This window comes from Acinonyx jubatus, chromosome B3, assembly GCF_027475565.1.
Source record: "Acinonyx jubatus isolate Ajub_Pintada_27869175 chromosome B3, VMU_Ajub_asm_v1.0, whole genome shotgun sequence".
In the NCBI taxonomy this organism is placed as follows: Eukaryota; Metazoa; Chordata; class Mammalia; order Carnivora; family Felidae; genus Acinonyx; species Acinonyx jubatus.
Window position 1 is genome coordinate 33,550,773 of NC_069386.1, and position 23,857 is coordinate 33,574,629.

A 23,857-nucleotide genomic window follows, 5' to 3' on the forward strand; every position below is an offset into this window, starting at 1 on the left:
CTCAGGGTGCATTTGCTTGGCTCAGGGTCTGTACCTAGGGGAACCAAACCAAGATGGGGACGTGATGGGATCTAGTGAGATGAAGCAGACTCAATGACAATTGTCACGTGCTGCCTCTTATAAGGACCTCTAATATAGCCAAGGGCAGTCCTGCACACTCAATGCCACGGCCACCCACTTACTGCTCTGGGGGAGGTCCACTTGATAGAACCCACTTTTGGCATTGCTGTGTGAGCCTGAGGCAATAACTATTTGCCCACAGATTTCTAATCCCTCACAAGACAGGGGTGGTCCATTGATCCCCTCTGGTTCTCAGATTCCTTGACATAAAATATGCCACACCTACATATGCTTAAGTTTTTAGGGAGAAAACAAATCACAGTGCTCCCTGCTGAAGTGGAATTTTTCAGAGAATTCCAGCCTGTTTTGTTCAAGCCCTCAGGCTTGGAAGACGGAGGGGTCTTGGAGGAGAGAAGAGTCAGTGTCTGGAGCAGCCATCACATCTCTCCATGTCATGACCAAAGAGGTGGGAAGGGCATGGGGACAGAGGGAGCAAGGACGAAGGGGGGCCTTCTAGGAAAGAGGACAATTTATAAACCAAAAGAGGAAACAGTGAGGCCTTCTGGAGGCATAGCGAGTCTATTATAACCAACAAGCTTTGGCTGCAGGGTAGGAAGGAATTATGTGGCAAAATGGTCTGAGAGATCAGGTCTGTATTACAGAAACTCAGGGCAGGATGGTCTCAGCCAGTGTGGCTGGGGAACAAAGAGAAATCCCCGTTGCAGCCTTTACAAGTTATGTTCAGCATGTTGCTGACCTGTCTAGCCCAGCTGTCTCATCCAAAAATGGGAAAATAATTCCTACCACAGAGGGCTCTGCTGGGATTAAACTGAGAGTCTCTAACACCCGAACACAAAGTACATGCTCAGTATGTACTGCTGTGGCAATCTGTTGACCGATCCTGAATTAAAGAAATACACGGACATCTCTGATGACAAACCTGTTAACATTTAGAAAGTGGGCATCATTACTCAGAGCTATTTCAAAACCAGTGTGCGTTTTTATTTGACTAAACCCCATAAAGAGAAAACACACACAACATTCAAGCCATGCACTGTTATAGAATGACAATGCCTGAAGGGTCCTTAAACTCACTATTGAATTTCAGCAAAGAAAATTCTAACAGAAAACTAAATGAAACGGTTTCCCTGTGACTTTTCAGTACTAGCTGTGGCTTTATCGAGCTATTCCTCTCCCTGGACCTCAGATTTCCCATAACCAACATCGAGGGGCACTGGGCCAGATGCACTTGAGTAGCCTATTCATGTCTTTGGTCTGTTTTAATTCTAGGACCCCCTGGGAAAGCACAGAACGGAGTTCTTTGTGTGGCCACAGAGTTACTTCCGTCTGTCATCATGACGCTTGTGTCCTGAGCACCTCAGAGGCCGGCTTAGAGCATCTAAACCTTAATGACTCCTTTGCTTTTCTTCCCTTGTCAATAAATTACAGGGTAATGTTTTTCTTCTTGTTACCATTCTCTATAATTTATGTCCTGTGGTCTCAGAGGTTCCTTTAAGGCCCAGGAAAATCTGCCTATTCTGTCCTCAAATTCAACGTTGGTTTGCAATTAAAGTTACAGTAGAGTCCCTGGAGCAGACACCAGAGACAGAAGGTCTCTCCCGTCACTTCCAACGAATCCTTCAGGGCTCAGCTCCAGCTCTCTGTTCTTGTGAAGTTCTGGCCTGTTAATGTCTCTTACTTCTCTAAGTCATTTCAACTGATGGGCTTTCTGTACTCCATGTAATTAGTGCCTTATTATGTACTTTGCTAGGTTCTAATTGTCTGCATCCTATAATTGAGCAGTGGGATGCATGGGGGTAGATTATTTTCACTGGTGTGTGCGAGCAACCTAGTCTCGTATGGGCTTTGGAATCAGACAGAAGGGGTCCAAGTCCTGGTTCTGCTCTTAGGACTATGTGATCTGGGCCATATGATGTGGGCACATCTGTGATGTACATATAATGGACATCTGTCATTTTTACCTGCCGACTAGACGCGCAAGTCAGACTACACCTCCGGGGACTGGCGCATGGCTTCAGTACACATTTGTCACATAGGATGAAGAGTTTAGGCACCAACAGGATACATTTAAAGGAGACGGGAGCATTAACTAGGAAGAAGGGACGCTGGATAGCAAGGATACTCTTTTTGAGGCTGGACAAAGCCATCTCTAGGTTACTGACAGATACACTATAAAACATGGAAATCAGAGGCCATGTAAGTACTTATGTTAACCCAATAAAAATGCGTGGACTTAAAAAAAAATGTACTGTCTTTCTACTTCAGTGTGCTTTCTTTCTCAGGAATGAAAGCCAAAATAATTAAGCGTTATTTGGCTTAACCATTATGGTGTGTATCCGGCTTTAAGCCTTGGCTTAGAATTCTGTTAATCATCAAAATGCTTCATGATTAGAAGGCTCCCTTCATCCAACAATCCCAAGTGCTTACTCATAGTTCTTAGATGTTTTCAGTGGCATTTGGGATTTCAATTCCCTTTGAATGGGTTTTCCAGAGCTTTTAGAAAATATGGTTCCAAAGTAGCCGCCTCCGGGGTACTCGCTGGGTCTTCACTACCTGAGGCTCCAGGGGAAGATTCCTGGAGTGGTTTTGCTAGTGGGGCCCCCAGCAAGACTCTGCTGCACCTCCTGTCTCTGAAGGGTGCCCTCATCAGTCACGACACAGCTTTTCTACTCCAGTCTGACATGAAGGCTCAATGAATGTGTGCCACATTCGTGTACCTGGTGTTCAGTGCTGGGCTCCACAGGACCAAGCAGGACGCAGGAATGGTTTCCCAGGTTTGGCTTACTGGGAGACCAGATGTTCATGGGGGAAACTCGGAAGAGAGCAACTGAGATCAAACCAGATCCGAGGCTTAATGTTACAGAATGTGCCAAAGCAGGTGGGGCTCTGGGACCAGATAGTGTGCAAGGGCATCCTGGAAGAGGTGGGATTGAAATGGGGTCGGGGGAGGTGTGATGAAATGGACACAGCACCACATCCAGTCACTGCTTTACTGCTACAATTCCAGGGGCAAGAATGTTAGAACGTGAGGTCAGGATCTTCGTCTGATTGGCTCGCTCACTGATCCATGCCAACCACTTAGAACGGTGGTTTTTTTATTTTATATTTATTTTTTATTTTATATTTATATATATAATATATATATATGTAAATATAATATATTTATACGGCAGGCTGTCTGTAAATAGAGTGTCGATGAATGCAGTAGAGGCCTGGGATCCTCCCCTTTCCCCTAACTCCCCACCAACCTTCCAACAGACTCAGATGGTTGAGGTACAAATCCAACCATCCCTATGGGGTCAGCATACTTGGGGAACAAACTGTATACAGCTGAGGTCTCTTACAAATAGCTTTGAACACATTTAACATGTCTGGTTTAACTGCTGAAAGCCACAACTGCTCTTTCAAGTTACCCCCAAGCTTTCACTCGCCCAGGCTCTCAGATGCTACAACTAGGCCCATCATGCTTATGTTGCTTCTAGACCATTTGCCCTCCAGCTCTGGGTTGAGCAACTGTGTGGTCTTGAGCCAGCCGCATAACCTCTAAAAGACTCATTTTCCTCCTATGTGAAATTAGTGGGTTGGACTACATTATCTCTAAGGTTCCTTCCCAAATAATGATTCAAGAGACTGGAATTTGGTATTTAACACCACTTTCTGGCTCTTGGGAAAAAAGCGTGTTTTTTTGTGGGTTGTTTTTTTTTTTTTGAGCTCCAGATCCTCCCTTCTGCTGAGAAAACCACAGGGACCTCCTAGCCCTCCTTCACCAGCTGGGAAGGTGTGGCCAACCTGTTCCGGCCTTAGGTATTCTGCGTTTGCTCTCTCTCCTTTTGCCACCGCCCATCCCCATCTTCCCATTGTAAAGCATCCTAGATCTTTTCTTCTCCTTTCTCTTCCACTCAGAGCCCCTGACTCCTTAAGATTTGGTTAAAGCATTGGGGCCATGGTTTGGAACCCTGACTCTAAACCTCCTGCTACTCTGTCTGTTTTCACGCTCTCCCCAGCTCCATATTCGTTCCCTCTCATTCCCCCTTTCATTTTATATTCTGCTTGCCTGTGAGGACTACCTCCTCGTGGCTTTCCACAATTCCTCTGGCCTGACCGAAGAACCCTCCTCCACTAGGCTTTAGAGATCGGATGTTTTTACAAGGACAGCTGCCGGGCACTGAGCATCCCCTGTGCCCAGAACGCCTTCTGGAAATTACCTCCTCAATCTTCGCTAAAACTGTATGATGTTCACATAGTCCTCACCATTTTAATGATGACACAATGATGCTTAGGGAAGTAAGTCTCTCAGCCTGCCCACGTGAGAATAGGCAGGACTGGAGATTCAAGCTCAGGCTTGTGCGCCTCAAAGCCCGGGGGTCTTCTCACACTCTGCCAAAGACGTGAACCCTGTTCAGGCAGGGGTTTGCGATACGCACTTATCTTTTCATGGTCACTCCTAGATCCAGAGAATTTTAAAGTTGAAACATATTTAATAAATCATTTAGTGTTAGTGACTCCTAATAGAACCTAAGAAATATAAGAACATACCCACACAGAAGGAAGGAATGAAACAATTACATGGAAGAATGCACACAGATTATAGACATCTATAATAAAAATGTAAGTATATCTTTACAAGCTTCCATGGCACATTTATAAAAATTGATATACTGGCTACAAAGAAAGCCTTTTTCTACGGCTGAAACTGTACTGTGCACAATATATCCTCAAGCTGCATTATTTTCCGCTACACACACTTGATGTTCTAGCCAAAAAAACCAAAAAACAAAACCACCAGTATTTACCATGACCTAAATATGCCCTTATCTTTCCCAACTGAAACACCTTTCTTTATTCATACTGTTTCTGAGACTTGAGATGACTTCATCCACTATCTTTCTAGGGGACTCCTAAACATTTTTCAATCCCGTCTTAAATATGGCTGTTCCTAATTCTCACGATAGGGCATGATACGTTTATTAGAAGAATTTGTACCTCAGCTTTAACATACTTGTTGGTACCCACCTTTAGAGGACAGATTTGGGGGGTGGGGTCTCTCCTCCTTATGAATACCACAGCACATAGCACAAACCTTATACACAAAACAGCACTCAGTATACAGTTGCCAAATTTAATTCTGAGTTACTTACTTTGCCTTGGTGCAGAGTGGAAATAAAAAAATAACAATTGTAGATAGGCAGATTTGAGTACATTCTAATATAAAGCACTTGGTCTCTTACATCAGTCACTCATTCTGTCCCTTAAATACGCCTGGGTTGAAATTTTAGCATTCTTTCTGTCAGTTCATATGAACTTTCTAAGCTAAAGTAAATAAATTTATGAATATGCTGAATCAGGAAATATGGGTTTTTTTAAGTAAAAAAATGTTTTTAAAGGAGAAATGCCTAATTGAGTATGCATGCCAACAACACAGTACAAGAAAAGAGGGAAGAAAAAAAGACACCCACTATAGCATTAGCTTTGAGTCTAAATAGATTTTTCCATTTATTTTGTGACTTTCTATTAAGGCAATAATTTCTAGCAAGCAAATTTTCTCAAAAAGCATCAAATAAAATTTTGTTTGAACCTCTCATCATATGCCAGCCACAATTAATCACTTTTCTCTAATGTAGCTGAGCTGCTTAATGACATTAGCTACACAAGAGGAAAGGAAAGTTAAAGGAAGGTGCTAAGGTCACCCTTTGCATTGGTACAAATCTTTACAGTTCTACAAAACACTCACATTGACATGATCTTATTAATATTCCTTATATGCCATCGAGATAAGTATTATTGCCATCCCCATTTTACAGATGAGGATATAGAAGTCTAGAAAGATTATTTTCCCAATAGACATATGTTGGGAGAAAAAAGGAAGAAAAGAAGAAAAGATAAAAATGTATCTCACAAAGGGTAAAGATGACAGGCTGAGCAGAGGCATTTGTTTTTCTCTTTCCTTTCCAAAATGCCATTCAAATGGCAGAAAAGATTCATGTGTTGTAACAGCAACTATAAAACAGGACAGCATACAATCAGCAGGTTAATTTTTTGAGGAATTTTTGGATATTAGAAAGTTTATGCTGGCAAGAGACCACAGCAGAAGAAATCACCAAAACACACTAATGCAGAGTTAGAAGAATTCTGAACTCAGAAACCACAGGTACAATGAGCAGGAGGAGGTGCTATCAAGTCAGAATGGTCATTAATGTCAAGGACAGGACTGCCTACAGGACAGTAAGGTGGGTCCCACCCCATCTCCTCCAGAGGCCAAGAAAGCGGCTGGTGGGAGATTCAACATGTCTGTCTCAACTACTGACAGATGAAGCAGGCAAATGTTAGGTAAAGATACAACAGACTTCAACAACTCCATCCACAACCTTGATTCAACAGATAAAAGTCCCTGTACCCAGTTATCCAGAATGAACATTTTTCTGTTCTGCTCACTTGGAATGTTGACGAAGACTGTCCATATACTAGGCAACAGCATAAGTTGGGACAAATTTCTAAATGTCAATCTCACAGATACCATATCCTCTAATTGTGATGTGACCAGATTAGAAATGAACTTGGGCCATACATCTGAAAATATAACTAAATAAAGCATGGGCCAGAGAAAATATCATAATGACAATGTTTAAAACTACTTAAAGCCAAATAATAATAAGACAGGCTACTCTTGAATATTGATTTTTAAAAAGTCCTCTAAACAAAACAGTCACATGTAGAATTCATTTAATAAAAATAGAAATATATTGGGATGTCTGGGTGGCTCAGTTGGTTAAGAGTCTGACTTTTTATTTTGGCTCAGGTCATGATCTCACAGTTCATGAGTTCAAGCCCCACATCAAGCTCTGCATGGGCAGCATGGAGCCTATTTGGGATTCTCTGTCTCTCTTTCTCTCTCTGCCCCTCCCCTGCTTGCACGCTCTCTCTCTTAAAAACAAATAAATAAACATTTAAAAAAATAGAAATATATCATAACCAAGTTGGATCCATCTCTGGAATGCAAGGATGGTTTACCATTATATAATTTGTGAAATTTATCATACTGACAGAGTATAGAAGGAAAGCCATATGTTCCTCTCAACAGAGAGAGACCATGCATTATGTAAAACTCAATACCTGGGGGTGCCTGGGTGGCTCAGTTGGTTGAGTGTCCGACTTTGGCTCAGGTCATGATCTCACGGTTTGTGGGTTCGAGCCCCACATCAGGCTCTGTGCTGACAGCTCAGAACCTGGAGCCTGCTTTAGATTCTGTGTCTCCCTCTCTCTGCCCTTCCCCCTCTCATGCTCTGTCTCTCAAAAATAAATGTTAAAAAAAACTCAATACCTGATTATGATTAAGAAATAAATCTCTTGGCAGACCATGAATAGAAGAGGATTTGTCAACATGATAAAGTACACATCCAAACGCTTGCAGCTAACTTTATTTTTTTTAGCTAGCTTCATTTTTAATGGAAAAGTATTAAAAGAATTCCCTTTAAATCAATAACAAAATATCATTGCCTCTATTAAACATTTTACTGGAGGTCCCCACCAGAGAAATAAGAAATTAAAAAAAAAAGACCATAGGTGGGGTGCCTGGGTGGCTCAGTTGGTTAAGTATCTGACTTTGGGGCAGGTCATGATCCCACCATTCCTGGATTTGAGCCCTGTGTCAGGCTCTATGCTGACAGCTCAGAGCCTAGAGCCTGCTTTAGATTCTGTGTCTCCTTCTCCCTCTGCCCCTCCCCTGCTCACACTCTGTCTCTCTGAAAAAAAAAGCATTAAAAAAAAAAGCATTGGGTGTCTGTGTGGTTCAGTGGGTTTAGCTTCTGACTCTTGATCTTGGCTCAGGTCATGATTTCATGGTTTGTGAGTTTGAGCCCTGCATCAGGCTCTGTGCTGACAGCATGGAGCCTGTTTGAGATTCTCTTTCTCTCTGTTTCTCTCTCTGCCCTTCCCCTGCTCACATGTACTCTCTCTCTCTCAAAATAAATAAATATTAAAACAAAATTTAAAAATTAAAAAAGGTATAAGAATTGGAAAAAAGAAAAACTCAAAATGGTCATTATTCACAGATGATATATAATTATGTACTTAGAAATTATAAAAGTTCCCATAGGCAACTGATTTATATTAATAAATGAGCTTAGCAAGTTGCTTGGGTATAATATCAATTGCGATTCTAAGCATTAGCAAAACAAAAAATTAATTTAAAAATATAAACAAAACTTACAATACCAAATGATAACAAGATAGCTAGGAATACATCTAAAATTAAAGATGTACAAGACCTTTATGTAGAAAATTGTAAAATTTTATTGAAAAGCTTTAAAGAAAATCTAAACTAATGTAAAGCTTATAGTATGCCCATGGAAAGAATGGCTCAACATTGGAATGTTAGTGATTTCAAATTGATTCATAGATTCAATACATTTCTGATAAAAATTTCTAAAGGATTTTTCAAGGGAAATTGGTAAGTTCAAATTTCACAAAGAAGAGCAAACGTCTAAAAATAGCTAACACACTCCCAAAGAATAAGTAGAGAGATTTCAATAAAGGGCTCTACAACAATTGATTACCAGTGTGAGGAAGAAATAAAATTACCCCCAATATTCACATTATTCACACATTATACCTATGGAAAAAATTCAGTTCTAAGTGTATCAAAGACATAAAGGCAAAACTTTAAATAATTTTATAAAAGAATATAGAATAATATCCTTATAACCTTGGAACCAATAATTTCTTATGTAAGACACAGAAAGTGTTAATATATGATAACTGTTAAATTCAAGCACGCTAAAACTGAGGACTTTTGTTTGTCAATAGATAGTACGAAATTTTAAATTCAAGGCACAAACTAGAAAACATTACATGGAATAATAAGCAAAGGATGCATAATCAAAATATATAAAGAACTAAATCAGTAGTGAAAAAGAGAAGAACCACATTAAAATCAGGAAACAGACATGAACAGGCAACTCATAGGAGAAGAAGCATGAATAGTTTGTATCCATGTAAATTTCACACTGCAGCAATAGTTGTTCATCAGAGAAATGTCAACCAACATACACTAATAACATGTTATATCTAATGTACCAACAAAAATTAATCTGTCTGATGATGCCAAATATTAACAAGGAGGTAGATAACTGAGAACACTTAAACAGGGCTAGCAGAAGTGAAACCTGATACAACCACGTTATAAATCAATTTGATATTATCTTGTGGAATTAAACACATACTCTCTGACCTACTAATTCAACTCCAAGGTATACACCCTAAAGGAATCCTTGCACATATATGTGAACAGATGTTTTTTCTTTCTCAATATATGAAACTTATTGTTAAATTGGTTTCAATACAACACCCAGTGCTCATCCCAAAAGGTGCCCTCCTCAATGCCCATCACCCACCCTCCCCTCCCTCCCACCCCCCATCAACCCTCAGTTTGTTGTGAACAGATGTTTTGAATTGCTCATAGCAGCATCATTTATAACAGAAAACAAACCAACCAAGAAAGAACCCAAATATCTATCAACAGAAGAAAAGATAGTTTATCATAGAGAATACTACGTAGCAGTGAAAATGAATGAACTATAATCCTTGTGTTGAATAAAGGAAAACAAGATACTATGTTTATATAACTCAAAACCAAACAAAATCAAACAATATATTCATTAGAGATACATATGTGTATGATAAAATTACATATATATAAATATTGCATATATATTATAAAATTATATATATATATATATATATATATACAATATATATATTCAAGGCAAGAAAATGACAACCATATTTTCTCTGAGAGAAAAGAAGAGAATGGACTGGGGCACTAGCATTGAGAATGTTTTATTTCCTTAGTTGGGTGGTAGGCTCAGAGGTATTTGTTTTATTATTTTGCTTCATAACTCACTTGTATGTTACATGTATTTTCCTATATATATTAAATATTACACTTTTTTTAGAAATAAAAAGGAGACTAAAATAGGTACTCAAAGACCACCTCTCCCCACAAGGGCTGGCCTTATGATGGAGTTCAACAAACCTTCAAGAAGACGCTGATTCTTCTGCTTTTCAAACTGTTTCAAAGCATGCTAAAAGACAAGAAACTTTTGAATTTCTTTCACAAAACTAGCAAAATCCTTGTCTAGCACAATAAAAGAGAGCCATGAACAAGAGCACTCATTAAAAAAAAAAAGCCCAAAATTCAAAATAAAATATTCACAAATCAAATCCACTGGTGAATTTAATGAATAAATCACCACGATTAAGATAGATAGTTCCAAGGATGTAAAGAGAATCCAACATTAAGAAATGTATTAATATAGTTCACTTTTTAAGTAGATTAAAGGAGAATACCACATCAGCACTTCATGAAGGTAAACAACGTTTAACCAAACTCAACAACATTCCTGATAAAAACTTAGAAGGGAAGCTGTCACTGGATAAAACTGATCCACCTACAACATCTGGCAGGCCTCACACTTAGTGATGAAATATTAGCTTTCCCATTTAAGTGTGAAAGACGAGAATGTTCACTTTCATTGCTCTGATTTAACACTGTATACTGGAAGGCCTAGCAATTGAATGAAGACAAGAAGTAGAGATTAGAGGTACCAGGTATCGGAAAAGCAGCAGCAGAATTGCCATTATTTGCAAGTTGTAGGCACATTCACACATACATATGTAGGCATATACGAACACACACAGACACACATAATACACACCCTTATGCTTATAAATGTGTAGGAATGGGTTTGGAAGAACAAATGCCAAACTGTTAACAATGGTTTCATCTGGGGAGGAAGGAAGGATGGGGAAGGGAGTGAGGGTAAAGAGGAACCTTTAACTTATGCTTCGCATTTCTTGAATTTGTTTTTATAACAATAGCTTTCCTAATTTAAAAGAAAATTCAAAATGTTGAAAGTCATACAGCTGGACATGGTAGACCCAAGGCTCAAACTCAGGTGTTTCATTGCCAAGTTAGTTCCACACGGTTGGTTTTTCATTTTAGATATCGGAAAGCTGGAGAAAGGTTGAGCCACTGAGAACTGTGCACAAAGAATCAGTAATTATGGGCATTACACTGATACTTCATTTCTATTTGCCACAAATAACCCTCCAGGGACTAATAATAATGGCTAGCTTTTTATAAAGGCTATCACTGCTTACAAAGCAACTCTACAGGGCTGCCTGGGTGGCTCAATAGGTTGAGTGTCTGATTCTGAGTCTCAGCTCAGGTCACGATCTCACAGTTTGTAAGATTGAGCCCTGCACTGGGCTCTGCGCTGACAGCATGGAGGCTGCTTGGGATTGTCTCCCTCTGTCTTCCTCTGACCCTCTCTCCCACTCACATGCTCTCTCTCTCTAAAATGGAAACAAACAAAGCAACTCTACATTCATTATTTAAATTATTTTAATCCTTAAAAAGTAATTTCAATAATCCATGAACATGAAAATGTCCCACAGTGTAATCTAAATGACATGTCGTTAAAGATAAGATTCTTATTAAGACTGTAGATACGTAGGGGTGCCTGGGTGGCTGGTTAAGTGTCTGACCCTTGATTTCTGCTCAGGTCATGATCTCTTGGTCATGAGATCAAGTCCTGTGTAGGGCTCTGCACTGGGTGCAGATACTGCTTACGATTCTTTCTCTCCTTTTCTCTCTGCCCCTTTCTCGCTCCTGCTCAATCTCTCTCTCTCTAAACAAAAACAAAAACAAAAAAACCACAAAGACTGCAGTTATGTCATTTCTGGAACTTTCAAAAGCACACAGGAAACTCCAACCCTAGGGATCCAGGTAACTGATAAACCTTCTCCCACCACATTCCCTCACAGTGTATGCTTCTGTAATCTGAACAAAGCTTTGTTTCCAGAATATGTCATGCTCTTTCTTATTTCTGGGGCTCTGTAGATGCTTTCCTTCTTCCTGGAATGTCCTCCCTCCCTCTTTTTCCACTTAAAATGCCTACTCATCGGGCGCCTGGGTGGCTCAGTCGGTTGAGCGTCTAACTTTGGCTCAGGTCATGATCTGGTGTCCGTGGGTTTAAGCCCTGCATCTGGCCCTGTGTTGACAGGTCAGAGCCTGGATCCTGCTTCGGATTCTGTGTTTCCCAGTCTCTCTGCCCGTCCCTAGCTCACACTCTGTCTCTCTCTATCTCTCAAAAAAAAAAAAATGCCTACTCATCTGTGCAGAAAAGAGTTAACATAGCAGACCTGAGTGCTCTCCTTTAAAAAGATCTGCTTATGAGGTTGGTCACTGACTGATGTTTGGAAATGGATTTGGGGAGGGTTCCCACCACTCCCAGAACAGGTAAAAGTGGCTAACTGTGCTTATACTGTACTAATAATAAGGGTTTATGCTGAACATCCTGTCTAGCAATCTGGACTGTTGGTACACGGCAGGCAAAGGGTGCTTATGTGGCCAGTCCCCCCAAAAACCATAAGTGCTGGGTCTCTAATAAGCATACCTAACTGACAATATTTCACATGTATTGTCACAACTCACTGCGAGGGGAATCAAGTGTGTCCTGTGCGACTCCACTGGGACAGGACCCTTGGAATGTTGCCTGGTTTCCTCCAGACTTTACCCATGGAGTTTGCTCTTTATCCCCGCCCTAGAGTGGATCATAGCTGTAAGTGCAACCACACGCTGAGTCGCTGAATCGCCGTTAATCACTGAACTTGGGGATTGTCTTGAAGGCCCCCCAAGACACAGCCCTCCAAGCCTCAGTACAAACACGACATTGCAGAGTTTCTCTTCCCTTTGTTAGGCAGGTTGCATTGCTTCTTTACCCCTTTGCCTCTGCTCTTGCAATTAAACAGAATTTCATATTGCATGATCATTAACTGTTTGCACTCTGGGCCCTTTTAAAAGTGTAAGCTCATCAAAGACCTTATCTTTTCCTTCTTTCCTCGGCATCTAGGTGGCATATCCTGGCAGCACCTGGACAGTAACTGTAGTGACAGCCAATCAGTGCTGTTGACTATGTGCCCAACACCGTTAACTAGGAGCTCTGCACATCCTATCACATTTAGCCCTTCCAACCACCCCTTAAAGGAGCTACTATTATTATTCTCATTGTAAAAATAAAAAAAAACACAGAGGTTCTAAGGTTAAATGAATGAATGAACCACCCAAAGAATATATCATTCTAGCCCTTAAGGAATCACTTTGCCACATGGCACTCTAGTACTATGGCTATTAATTCACATGCACTGTGTGCTACGAGCTTCGCCGGTGGTGTTATCTATTACATCATGTGTTATATGCAGTACGAAGTATTTTTTTTTATTGTAGAGTATATTTTGTTATTATTGTTTACTGGCTAAGACAGGTCTATCGTACACAGTTCAAAAGGTACACAGGTGTACAGGGCAGTGGAAGTCTCTCACCTGCCTCCACCCCCAGCCACCCCCTTTCCTCTCTGCTGTATATCCTTCCAGAGGGGGGATGAACAAGTATGTTAACGCCTTTTACACAAAGAGTAGCGTCTCATACATGTTGTTCTGCAACTTGCTCCTCTTACCTGACAAGACATCCTGGTGGTCATTTCCTATCAGTACATATAGAACTGCATCATTCTCGGGGCGCCTGGGTGGCTCAGTTGGTTAAGTGTCCGACTTCGGCTCAGGTCATGATCTCGTGGTTCGTGAGTTCAAGCCCCGCGTCAGGCTCTGTGCTGATGGCTCAGAGCCTGGAGCCTGCTTCAGATTCTGTGTCTCCCTCTCTCTGACCCTCCCCCGTTCATGCTTTGTCTCTCTCTGTCTCAAAAATAAATAAACGTTAAAAAAAAAATTAAAAAAAAAAAAAGAACTGCATCATTCTCTTTGATCACCTGCCTTGTGTCTCTTATTGAGGGACATTTAGGTTTTTGCAACAGACGGATAATGAAAAGTGGTTCAGAGAGCATTCTGCACACTTAGAGTGGATTTACATAGTGAAGTGTTAGAAATGGAAAAGCTGGGTCAAAGGGCTATTTATTGTTTATTTTTAATGTAAAAAATCGACTTTAGAGTTTTAATTTAAATTATGGTTCGTTAACATGCAGTGTAACCATAAGTGTGCAATACGGTGGTTCAACACTTACATACACCACAACAGAAATTATTCACAAAGCATAACATTTGCTTTTTTAAAAGGTATAATTCAGTGTTTTTTTTTAGTACAGTCACAAGATTGTGCACCCCTCCCCACTATCTAATTCCAAAATATTTTCATTGCTACATAGAGAAACCCTGCCCCCATTGTATTTAATTTTAATTTTTAATTTTGATAGATTTTGCCAAATTGCTTCATCAAAATTTAAAACAAAAAACAAAAAACATTTTTGGCCCACTTCTAGAACTGTGTCAGTTTCTAAGTTGCCTTTCCTTCCCCCTCCTCACATACAACAGTATCTCGTTGGTCTTATCTGAGGAGGTTAAGTCCAAATTCAGGAAAGACAAGGCACACTCCCACCCCCACACACCATTCTGCTGCGTCCTGCAAAGAAACTGGATCCCGGCATGTTTCGCACACGGACAAAAGCCCCAAAAGTCCAGCTTGACTTCGTGGCCCTTTACATTCATTCTTTACGGAATGCGTGCAATCTCTACAAGTGAACGCGGCCACTCTCCTAATTCCGATAACACCAACGGCATTCTAGTGACCTCAATGTTTTTACAAGGTCCTAAGAACCTAAATGCTCCTGCCACCGGAAAATCAAGGAAGGAACAGGCCTTCCCCGTGTTTGTTCTCAAACCCATGCACCAACCCCAGACCAGGTTGTTTGTCCTTGGCTCACAGTTACCGGTGCCAACAGTGTCAGCGACAGGACCCCAGATAAGGCTTGCTTGGCATAAGGCCCCCTCCTCCCACCACCTGCCGGCCCCTGCTTATCTGGGAAACCGACCCTGAGCTGCTACCCAGAGTCCGCTGCGTGGCCTCCAGCCCCACGCAGAGCCACACCAGCTAAACAACACTGGGAGCACAATGCTTTCTTCCCCCTTTTTTCCTTTTCCTCATGCGTTTTTATGAACATCCACAGGGAAGATAATTAAAACCTGCAAGGAAACCAGCTGGCAGCGCAAAAGAAAATCTTGGTGACTTGGGGACGACGCCACATGTTTATGGGTGAGTTTTGTAAGCAACAGGCCTATAAAAAAAGGAGGCTCTTATAAATAAATGCCACATTCTTCAAAGCTCTGTATAAACTACATTCTTTTTAGGGAGGGAGGGGGAGCTACTGGCATATTCATGTTCCTTCCTCGTCATTTCAATTCCAACGAGGGGAAAGGAATCCTAATTGTACCATTTCCTAGGAGCACAGCAGTGATGTCGCCGAGGCTCTGCACCGGTGTGTGCACGGGTGTAGGTGCACACACACTCAGAAGAGGGACAACAAGGGAAGAGGAAGAGGCACAGGAGGGTCTTTATTTGGCAAAGCGGAACCGAACAAAGGCGCGGGAGAGTGGCACCGCGTCACCTCTGATTGGGTTTTCTGGCTACTAAGCGCATAGACCTTAACTCGAAAGACAGAACTTCTGCCTTCCTCTCCCGAGTGCTGAGTGCTGTCTGAACGGCATCAAGATTTGGGGGAGCCAGTGTAATCCCCTTTCATTCTTCATCTGCCTTGCTGACTGCAAAGAGAAACAGGGCCGCTCGCCTCTCCGCGTGTGACACCGGGCTTGAGGCACGCACATTCCAGAGTGGCCTTCCCCAGGAGCCAGCTGTGTGCAGGTAACTGAAGCCTGCCCTTAGCCTTGCTGTTAATAAGAGTAATTGGTCCGCCACTGAGGGGCTGCTGGAGCGCTGCGATTCGCTCTGCATGGGGGGGCTCCCCATACCATATGCGCATGCAGTGGTGATAGAAATATTTTCCATATGAGCTCTCCTCACACATGCTGAAGTGCTCCAGGCTGAGTTAGGCCGGCCCATTTGTCATTTACTCCACACAGTAAAACACCAACAGGGAAGTCGCAAACTCCAGCCACAACTAGAGGGCAATGGTCTGCTCTCAGCTTTCCAGCATCACAAACCCATCCAGTCCCTCCAGCTCCCATTCAAGACCCCGACCCCGCACAGGCCCAGAAAATATCTGCAGAGCAGAGGACACGGGTGACTAATAGGCTAAAAGCCTGAAACAAATGACCCGTTGCTGCACACCTCTGAGCCACATGTCTGTTTTGAACCGACCAGCGAGCCTGCTGCTGATAGAGCCACGGCTCTACCCGAAGCCTGGCTTTGGGAGCATTCTTGCTTCCACTGCAGAGAAGGGAAAGTAATCACATCAAGCTTTCAGAGCCCGCTCTGTCCTGACAATGCCAACAAAAGGCAAAGCTGTGATGTGGCCCCTGGCCTTTTTAGGAGATGGACTTTTCACTTGGCTTTTCAAAGAGGCAGATGAGTTCGGGAAAGAGGCTGTCTTTTCATTCATTACTCGGGCACTGATCGGTCTTGGAGACCTTTCGTCAGAGGAAAGAGCAAAAGCAGCGGACGAGCACATTCGTTGCAGGCTTGTTTGCAGGTGAGGGTAGATACACCTAAGTGCTTCCCTCTCCAGGCTACACGGTCCCCCTCCAGTCTCTTTGCCCGCATCAAGACCTGGCTCCCAGAGCATCTATGATGTTCAAAGATGTATTCAGCACACATAGGAGCTAAACCCGTAAGAATAAATCATCCTGCTGGGCCTTAAACACGCCTTCCTGCCGTAGTAGATCTGGGCATAGTCCTAGCCCTGTCATGTATCGCTATTCCTCTTCAAACCTATGACATAAAGTTAAACACAGATTTTTTTTCAAGCACATCCAGGCAGAAAGGGAGGAAAATGTGATGCAAAAGCAGTCAAGAAAAGCAATTCCTCTAGCATGCGTATCCTTTCTGCAACACTGGAGGAAAATTCTCAAAAGGTAACAGTCCCTATCGGAATCTGACACGCACATTTTTTTTTTTTTCCTACAACGGCAGGAGGAGAAACGTGCACGCTGCAGGCATCTGTCACCAAGGCCATGCCAACTCCCCAGTGGGGCAACTGTACAGACAACCTCAGAATGAGATTTTAGAAATGATGGGATTCTCCAAGAAGAAAAGAAGTCTTTCTGGAAGAAAAGGCAGAGCAAGCCTAAAAAAGCAATATAAAGCATTCCTCTTTGCACCCCATAAAAACCCAGCCCCTCTTCCCTCTTGGTAGATAGAAAAGGAAATACCGTGCTGACAAAAATACAACTTCTGACAAGATATTTTATTTGGCTTACCTCTCCCCCAGGTCTTGCTAACACTGCTGTTTGAACGTGGAGCAGTGTTAATATCAGGTAGCTGACAAACATTATTACCCAAAGTTAGAACCACCCTAGAGGAGAACTCCGTCTGCCAAGTGCTAACAGCTAGCAGATGCACTTGTGTCTCGGGATTCCAGCCCTGGAGTTCCGCTAGGCACTGCGCTGGTTCCCTCTGCTCTCCCTCACTGTACTACCCGGAGCTCCGAGCTCAGCCTCTGCTCTGAAGAAAACTGGTAAGCTGATCTCTTCATGTAATAACTTCTCCCGGCTGGGGGAGGGGACAGGAGCCAGCTGGGAGCTGGGGGGCTGCCTTTAACAGAAAGCAGAAAGGGGAGGGACAGAAATGATCAATGTGGAGTTCTGCATCTGGTCTCATTCATGAAAAGGGCCCCAAGGTAAGCACTCCGCACGCAGGGGGAAGACCCCTGCTTCATCAGGCGGCAGGGAGCTCTACAGCCGTGAGCTGGGAGACCTGAAGCCTTCCCGGTCCGGGGTCCGCTGCCGACCGACAAGCTGTCTGCCTGGGTACACTGTCAACCCATTCTGGGCCTCGGTTGGTTTTCCTCCCGGTATGATCAAGGGTTGGGTAGATGACCTCGGAATTCCCTTTTGGTTCTGATTTGAAGGCTGCAGGAATCCAGGCAGTCCAAGGCTGGCTGTGTTATCGAGGGCAGCCTCGAAGGGGAAACACGTCATAAGGGTGCTGTGTGTTCGTGCACTGACCATAGGGGCACGAACGGATGGGAACTGAAGAAGCCACTCTGTCCCCCTCTTGCGATCTCCCTGGGGCACTGTGCCCAACCAAGAGCTTGAGGAATTCTTACAGACTGTGTAAAAATAAATGGTAAGGTGGGAATAATGAAGCCCAGGTGCTAGACGGCACTGGCAGAGAGCACGGAAAAGCGTGATGGTTTTCGAGAAATACCTCTGGGTAGCAAGCATCAGCTTGACCATCAACGTGGGGCTTGGGGACAGAGGGAGCATGGGAGCAGGCTGGGCAGTGGGTCTTGCAAAAGCCTACGGTCTCCTTGCGACACACCCGAAGTGGCCTGTTACTATGAACTAATGGCTCATTGTTTAAAATAGGTTGAGAACCCACCAAGTATTAGATTCTGCTTAGCATGGTCACAAGAGTGCATTCTGATGCGGTGGAACAGCCTGGGCCCTGGAACCAGGGAGATGTCAGTTCAAACCCCAGGTCTACCACTAACTCCCTGGGGGGTCTGTGGGAGGGTATTTGAGTCCAGTGAGCCCCAGCCGCCCCACCTCTGAAATGGGGAAAGGCCACCTGATGGTTTTGATGACTATCCATGAGATCACCTAGGCCCCAAACTTGGCACAGCTCCTGATGCACAGTAAGGGCTGAAGACATCAGCTTTCTCTTTGATCTGAAATAAATATCGACATTCAGTCCCAGAAAGGAAATTAACTCAGGTTGTGGACATTTTCTTGCATTCATTAGGAAACTTCAAACCAACTGTAGTTTGTAATCACCTCAGAACATTTATTATCTATCACTAGTCACGTGACAAATTACTAGTGGGGAGTTTTTTGGGGGGTTGGGTGAAGGGACTTAGAATCCCTTTTTCCAAGGCTAGAAGAAACAGAGAGTACGTTGGAGATAGTATCTCCAGTTAGACAAAGGAAGGATGGAATTTCTTCTCTTCTCCCTCCTCCTCTTCTTCCTCCTTCTCATTCATTACTATTATTATTGTTCAGCCTCGGGTGTGTTTTTTTGCTGCTGACCGAAGGGGCGCTGTCGTCTGCTCAACAACCTCATCAGAAATGCAGGCGTCGTCCAAGGAAGCCAAAGCTCTTGAAAGACCGGGGGTCTTGTCCAGTCCAGGGTTTGGGAAACTTTCTGTAAAGCGTTCGATAGTAAATATTTTTGGCTTTGCAAACCATGTGATTTCTGTGGCAGCTATTCAACCCTGCGGTCCCAGAACACAAGCGGCCATATACAAAATATACACTAAAGGGCGGGGCTGTGTTCCAGAAACACTTCACTGAAACAGGCAGGAGGCCAGATTTGGCTGTAGTTTGCCAGCCCCTGGTACAGACAACTTCCCAATCGTCCTTCAACCCACTGTAATCTGGCTTTTGACCTCTGCTCCACTACAAGGGCTCTGGAATTGTCTCCAATGGCCCCTGTGTCATAAAATGCAGAGGCTAATTTCATAGGGCTTATCTTATTTGACTTCTCTGCAGCGTGAACCATGTCCTCGATTTTTGAATATGATGGTAAAATATACACAACATAAAATTTTACCATTTTAACCATTTTTTAGAGTACAATTCAGTGGCATTAAAGTACGCTCCCATGGGGCTCCTGGGTGGCTCAGTCGGTTGAGTGTCCGACTTCGGCTCAGGTCATGATCTCACGGTTTGTGGGTTCAAGCCCCGCATCGGGCTCTGTGCTGACAGCTCAGAGCTTGCACCCTGCTTTGGATTCTGTGTCTCCCTCTCGTTCTGCTCCTCCCCTGCAGACACTCTGTCTCTCTCAAAAATAAACATTAAAAAAAATTCTTTTTAAAGTACGCTCACAATGTTGTGCAACCATCACCACCACCCATTTCCAGAACTGTTTCATCATCTCGGGCAGAGGCAATAACTCCCCAATTCTCCTTCCCCCAACCCCTCGTCATCCCCCCCCCCCCCGCCTCTCTCTCTCTTTTCAAGTGTATGTATTTATTTTGAGACAGAGACAGCGCTAGTGGGGTAGAGGCAGAGAGAGAGAGGGAGACAGAGAATCCAAGCTGGCAGTGCGGAGCCCGATGTGGGGCTCAAACCCACAAACCTGTGAGACCGTGACCTGAGCCAAAACCAAGAGTTGGATGCCCACCCGACTGAGCCACCCAGGGTGCCCCACCCCTGGTAGTCTCTATTCGACCTTCTTATCTCTCTAAATTTGCCTACTCTAGGTTCCTCATCAAACTGCAATCATACAATATTTGTGCTCTTGTGTCTGCCTTATTCCCCTTTGCGTAACCTTTTCAGGGTTCATCGTGCTGTAGCGTGTATCAGTACTCCGTTTATTTTAGGCTGAATGATATTCCGGTATATGCATATGCCACATTTTGTTTATCCGTTCCTTTGTTGGCAGGTGGGTGGCTTGTTTCCACCTTTTGGCTCCTGTGAAGAATGCTGCTCTGAACATGAGTGTATGAGTATCTGTTTGAGTCCCTGCCCTCAGTTCTTTGGGGCACATACCAAGGAAAGTGCTGTATCATACGGTAATTTCATGTCTGACTTTTTCAGGAAGACCAAACTGTTTCCCACAGTGGCTGCATCGTGTTCTATTCCCCGCAGCAATGCATGACGGTTCCAATTTCTCCATATCCTTTCCAATGCTCATTATTTTCCACGGTTCTGATAATAGCTATCTTAAGGGGTATGAAATACATGCCCTCCTTTCTGAACCACCTTCTTCCCTTAGCTCCCGGACCACCACCCTCGTTTTCCTTTGCCTCCAATTAGCCAACATTCCTCTAACACCAAGAGTCCCAGCTCTATCCTGGGAACTTTACATACAGTGTGCCACATGCTCCTGACAACAGCCTTATTAATTAAATAGCTTGCTCCATGTCACAGAATGGGTGGGTGGGCAGAGCCGGTCTCCTGGGCTTCTAGGACCTAGCCGTGAGTGCCTACGCTATGCTGTCACCACCTCTCTGGACACGCTCCAGTCCCCTTGCCACATCCTGGGCCTACCCCCTCAATGGTTGTGTTCATGCCCTCTCTTCTCTATCCCCTCTCCTTGGGTCATGTCATTCTTTCACTGGCCTCAAACACTCTTTACGTGCTAGTGACTCTCCACATCAGTCTACGGCCAGCTCTTCCTCCTGACCCGCCAGCCCATAGATCCCGTTGCCCAGTGGATACTTGGATCTCTCAAATGTACTCCAAACTCAGCAGTACTAAAACCAAACTACTGGTTTCCTGACACCTGTTCTTCCTGTTTTTTCTCCATTGATGATGTCAGTGGATGACATCATTACCCATCTAACTCCCAGAAAACTGGGTGTCATCTTGAGCCCGCTGCTCCCTCACTTGCTTATCTAAACCATCACCTGGTCTGACTGAGTTTTCTCTGATAGATCTCTCCAGCTTGCCCATGGCCTCGGACTCCTGCTGTCGCTGTTCCCATCTGGGCCTCCATCATCTCTTCCTGACTTTTTGTAGCACAACCTGGCAAGGTCTCACGCTGGTCTTTCCCCTTCCAGCCTTCTTTTCCACCGCAACCATTGGGGTTCATCTTCCCAATGAATCTAATCCTGTCCTCTAATTCTCTTTTTTTCCCCCTTTTTATTTTGAAATAATTTTGTATTTATGGGGCAGTGGCAAGACAGCACAGAGTGTCATGGTATATCTTCACCCAGCTCCTTCTGATGTTAACATCTTAAGCAGCTATGGTACATTCATGCAAACCAGAACATTAACACTGGTCTGGTACTAACTAAAATAAGGACTTAATGTTAATTTTTTCTCAGTTTCCTCTGAAAGTCCCTTTTCTGTTCCAGGACCCAATCCAGGATCCCACACTGCATTTAGTCAGCGTGTCTCCTCTGTTCAGTGACAGTTTTCTCACCCTTTGTTTTCAAAGAGTGTTTTCAAAGACACTTTCAAAGAGTCCTGGTCAGGCATTTTGCAGAATGTCCCTCAATCTGGTTTTACCTGATGTTTTCTCACGATTAGACTGAAGTTACAGGTTTGGGGGAAGAACGCTGCAGAGGTAAAGTACCCTTCCCCCCACGTCGTCAGGGGTAAACTATATGAACATGACATTATGGTGATGTTATTAACCTTCGTTACTTGGTGAAGGTGGTGTCTTCCAGGTTTGCTCATTGTGAAGTTATTATTTTTCCTTTTCTATACCCTATTCGTTAGAAGTGAGTCAGTGAGTCCAGAGGAATTAAGCTCCACTTCCTGGAGGGGGGGGGGGTATCAAAGCACGTTTGGACAGATGTTAAAACCATCATGATAATTAACACATACTTTGGGGGAGATACTTTGAAGCTAGGCAAATATCCCGTTTCTCAGAGTTTTGCCCACTAATTTAAATATTCAGCAGCAGCTCTTTCCTGCAGGAATTATTACTGTAGGACTCTAAATGCTGATTTTCTGTTTCCCTCATGCCTTCTACATATCTATCAATCAGAATCCATCAGTATAGAAGATTTGTTCCTCCTCTCGCCTTTATGCATTAATCCAACCATTTAATTATTCTTCCCTGCTTCTTACAATCTTTTTGATGGCTCAGGTATGAAGTCCAAACTCCTTATTATGACATTTTGCAATCTAGTCTCTTCTTGCCCTTCTAGCCTCCTCCCCCTCTCATTTGTTCACACACACTCTACCCTGCAGACATCTCCACACACAAGACATTATCCTCAAATGCCATGTGTCCTTGTGCTCTGTGAATTCATGTTAGTTCTTTTCTCTAGAATGTCATCCCCCCATCCTCTGTGGGGTTAGCTCCATCACTCTCTGCCTCTTTGAAAATTCAGCTCGAGTTGTTTATAAGCACCAAATATTGGAAGCCACCTAAATGTTCACCAATGAAGACTAAATGAGTAATTTGTGACATCCATAAGACGGGATATTCTACGGCAGGAAAAGAAATAAACAAAACAGGAAAAACATGAACATGCTTCCTTTGGAGTGATATGAAACATTTCCAAGATCTATTCCTTAGCGAGAAAAGGTAGGATGCACAGCAATGTGACTGCTGTTCTATTATTTGCACATGTATGTTTACAATTGCTGGTATACCTATCAACCATCTGTGGAAGAACATGCTAGAGACTAGCAAAACATGGCTGCCTCCAGGGAAGGGAAGTCAGCAGCTTCAGGGCAGAGACGGGACGGAAACTGCTTACTATATAGTCATTTAGTCACATGTGGCTATTGAGCACTTGCAATGTGGCTGTTCCAAATTGCGATGTGTTGTTATATGTGAAATACACTTTGTACCCATTCTAAGCCTCGTACAAAAAAAATAAAGGATCTCATTAATAGTTTTTATGCTGATTAGATATTGAAACGATAACTATATATATCTGGATTAAATAAAATATAGTATTAAAACTAATTTTACTTGTTTTGTTTTAATTTTTTTAAATGTGGCTACTAGGAAGATTTCAATCACGTCACATTTCTCTTGGAGGGCACTTTTATAACCTTTTCATACTCACTGAATTGTCAAACATGTGAATGAACTGCTATTCCAAAAGTAAATAAAAATGAAAAAATAGGAATAATAACAGTTAATGATATAAATAAATGCACACATCCCCTCCCCCAATGATCTGCTTAAATGTTACCTTTTCTGGGAGTTGTGCCTTGCCGGTCTTCCTGCCAAGCTGAGGGCAGTGCCCCTGGCCTTGGTCCTCAGGCATCCCCTGATGACCTACAACACTGTGTTTGTCCTACTGTATTGTAATTGTTAACTAAGGTATCTGCCTTCATCTATAGAGAGCAAGGTCTTGATGACTGGCGACGTGTCCTTTTGTTTTCCCAAGACTCTGCACAT

General features: G+C 43.1%; 1 protein-coding gene and 1 long non-coding RNA gene across 6 annotated transcripts in view; one reads left to right on the forward strand and one right to left on the reverse strand.

Annotated features, from left to right (window-relative positions):
* Positions 1–23,857, reverse strand: part of THSD4 (thrombospondin type 1 domain containing 4) — a 564,068-nt gene that overhangs the window by 175,661 nt on the left and 364,550 nt on the right. Inside the window, exon 1 of one of the 5 annotated variants that reach the window (XM_027067673.2) lies at positions 17,302–19,021. The exons of the other annotated variants lie outside the window; for them this stretch is intronic. Coding sequence (XP_026923474.1) covers positions 17,302–17,373 — 72 coding nt within the window. The 5' untranslated portion in view covers positions 17,374–19,021. Of the gene's footprint in view, positions 1–17,301; positions 19,022–23,857 lie in introns of those variants that run through there. 5 annotated transcript variants of the gene reach the window in all.
* On the forward strand, positions 14,922–23,481 carry LOC113601874 (uncharacterized). The gene is made up of 5 exons (XR_008299054.1): positions 14,922–15,181; positions 15,370–15,787; positions 17,015–17,558; positions 20,429–20,558; positions 21,846–23,481. It is a non-coding gene; the product is annotated as an uncharacterized LOC113601874 (long non-coding RNA).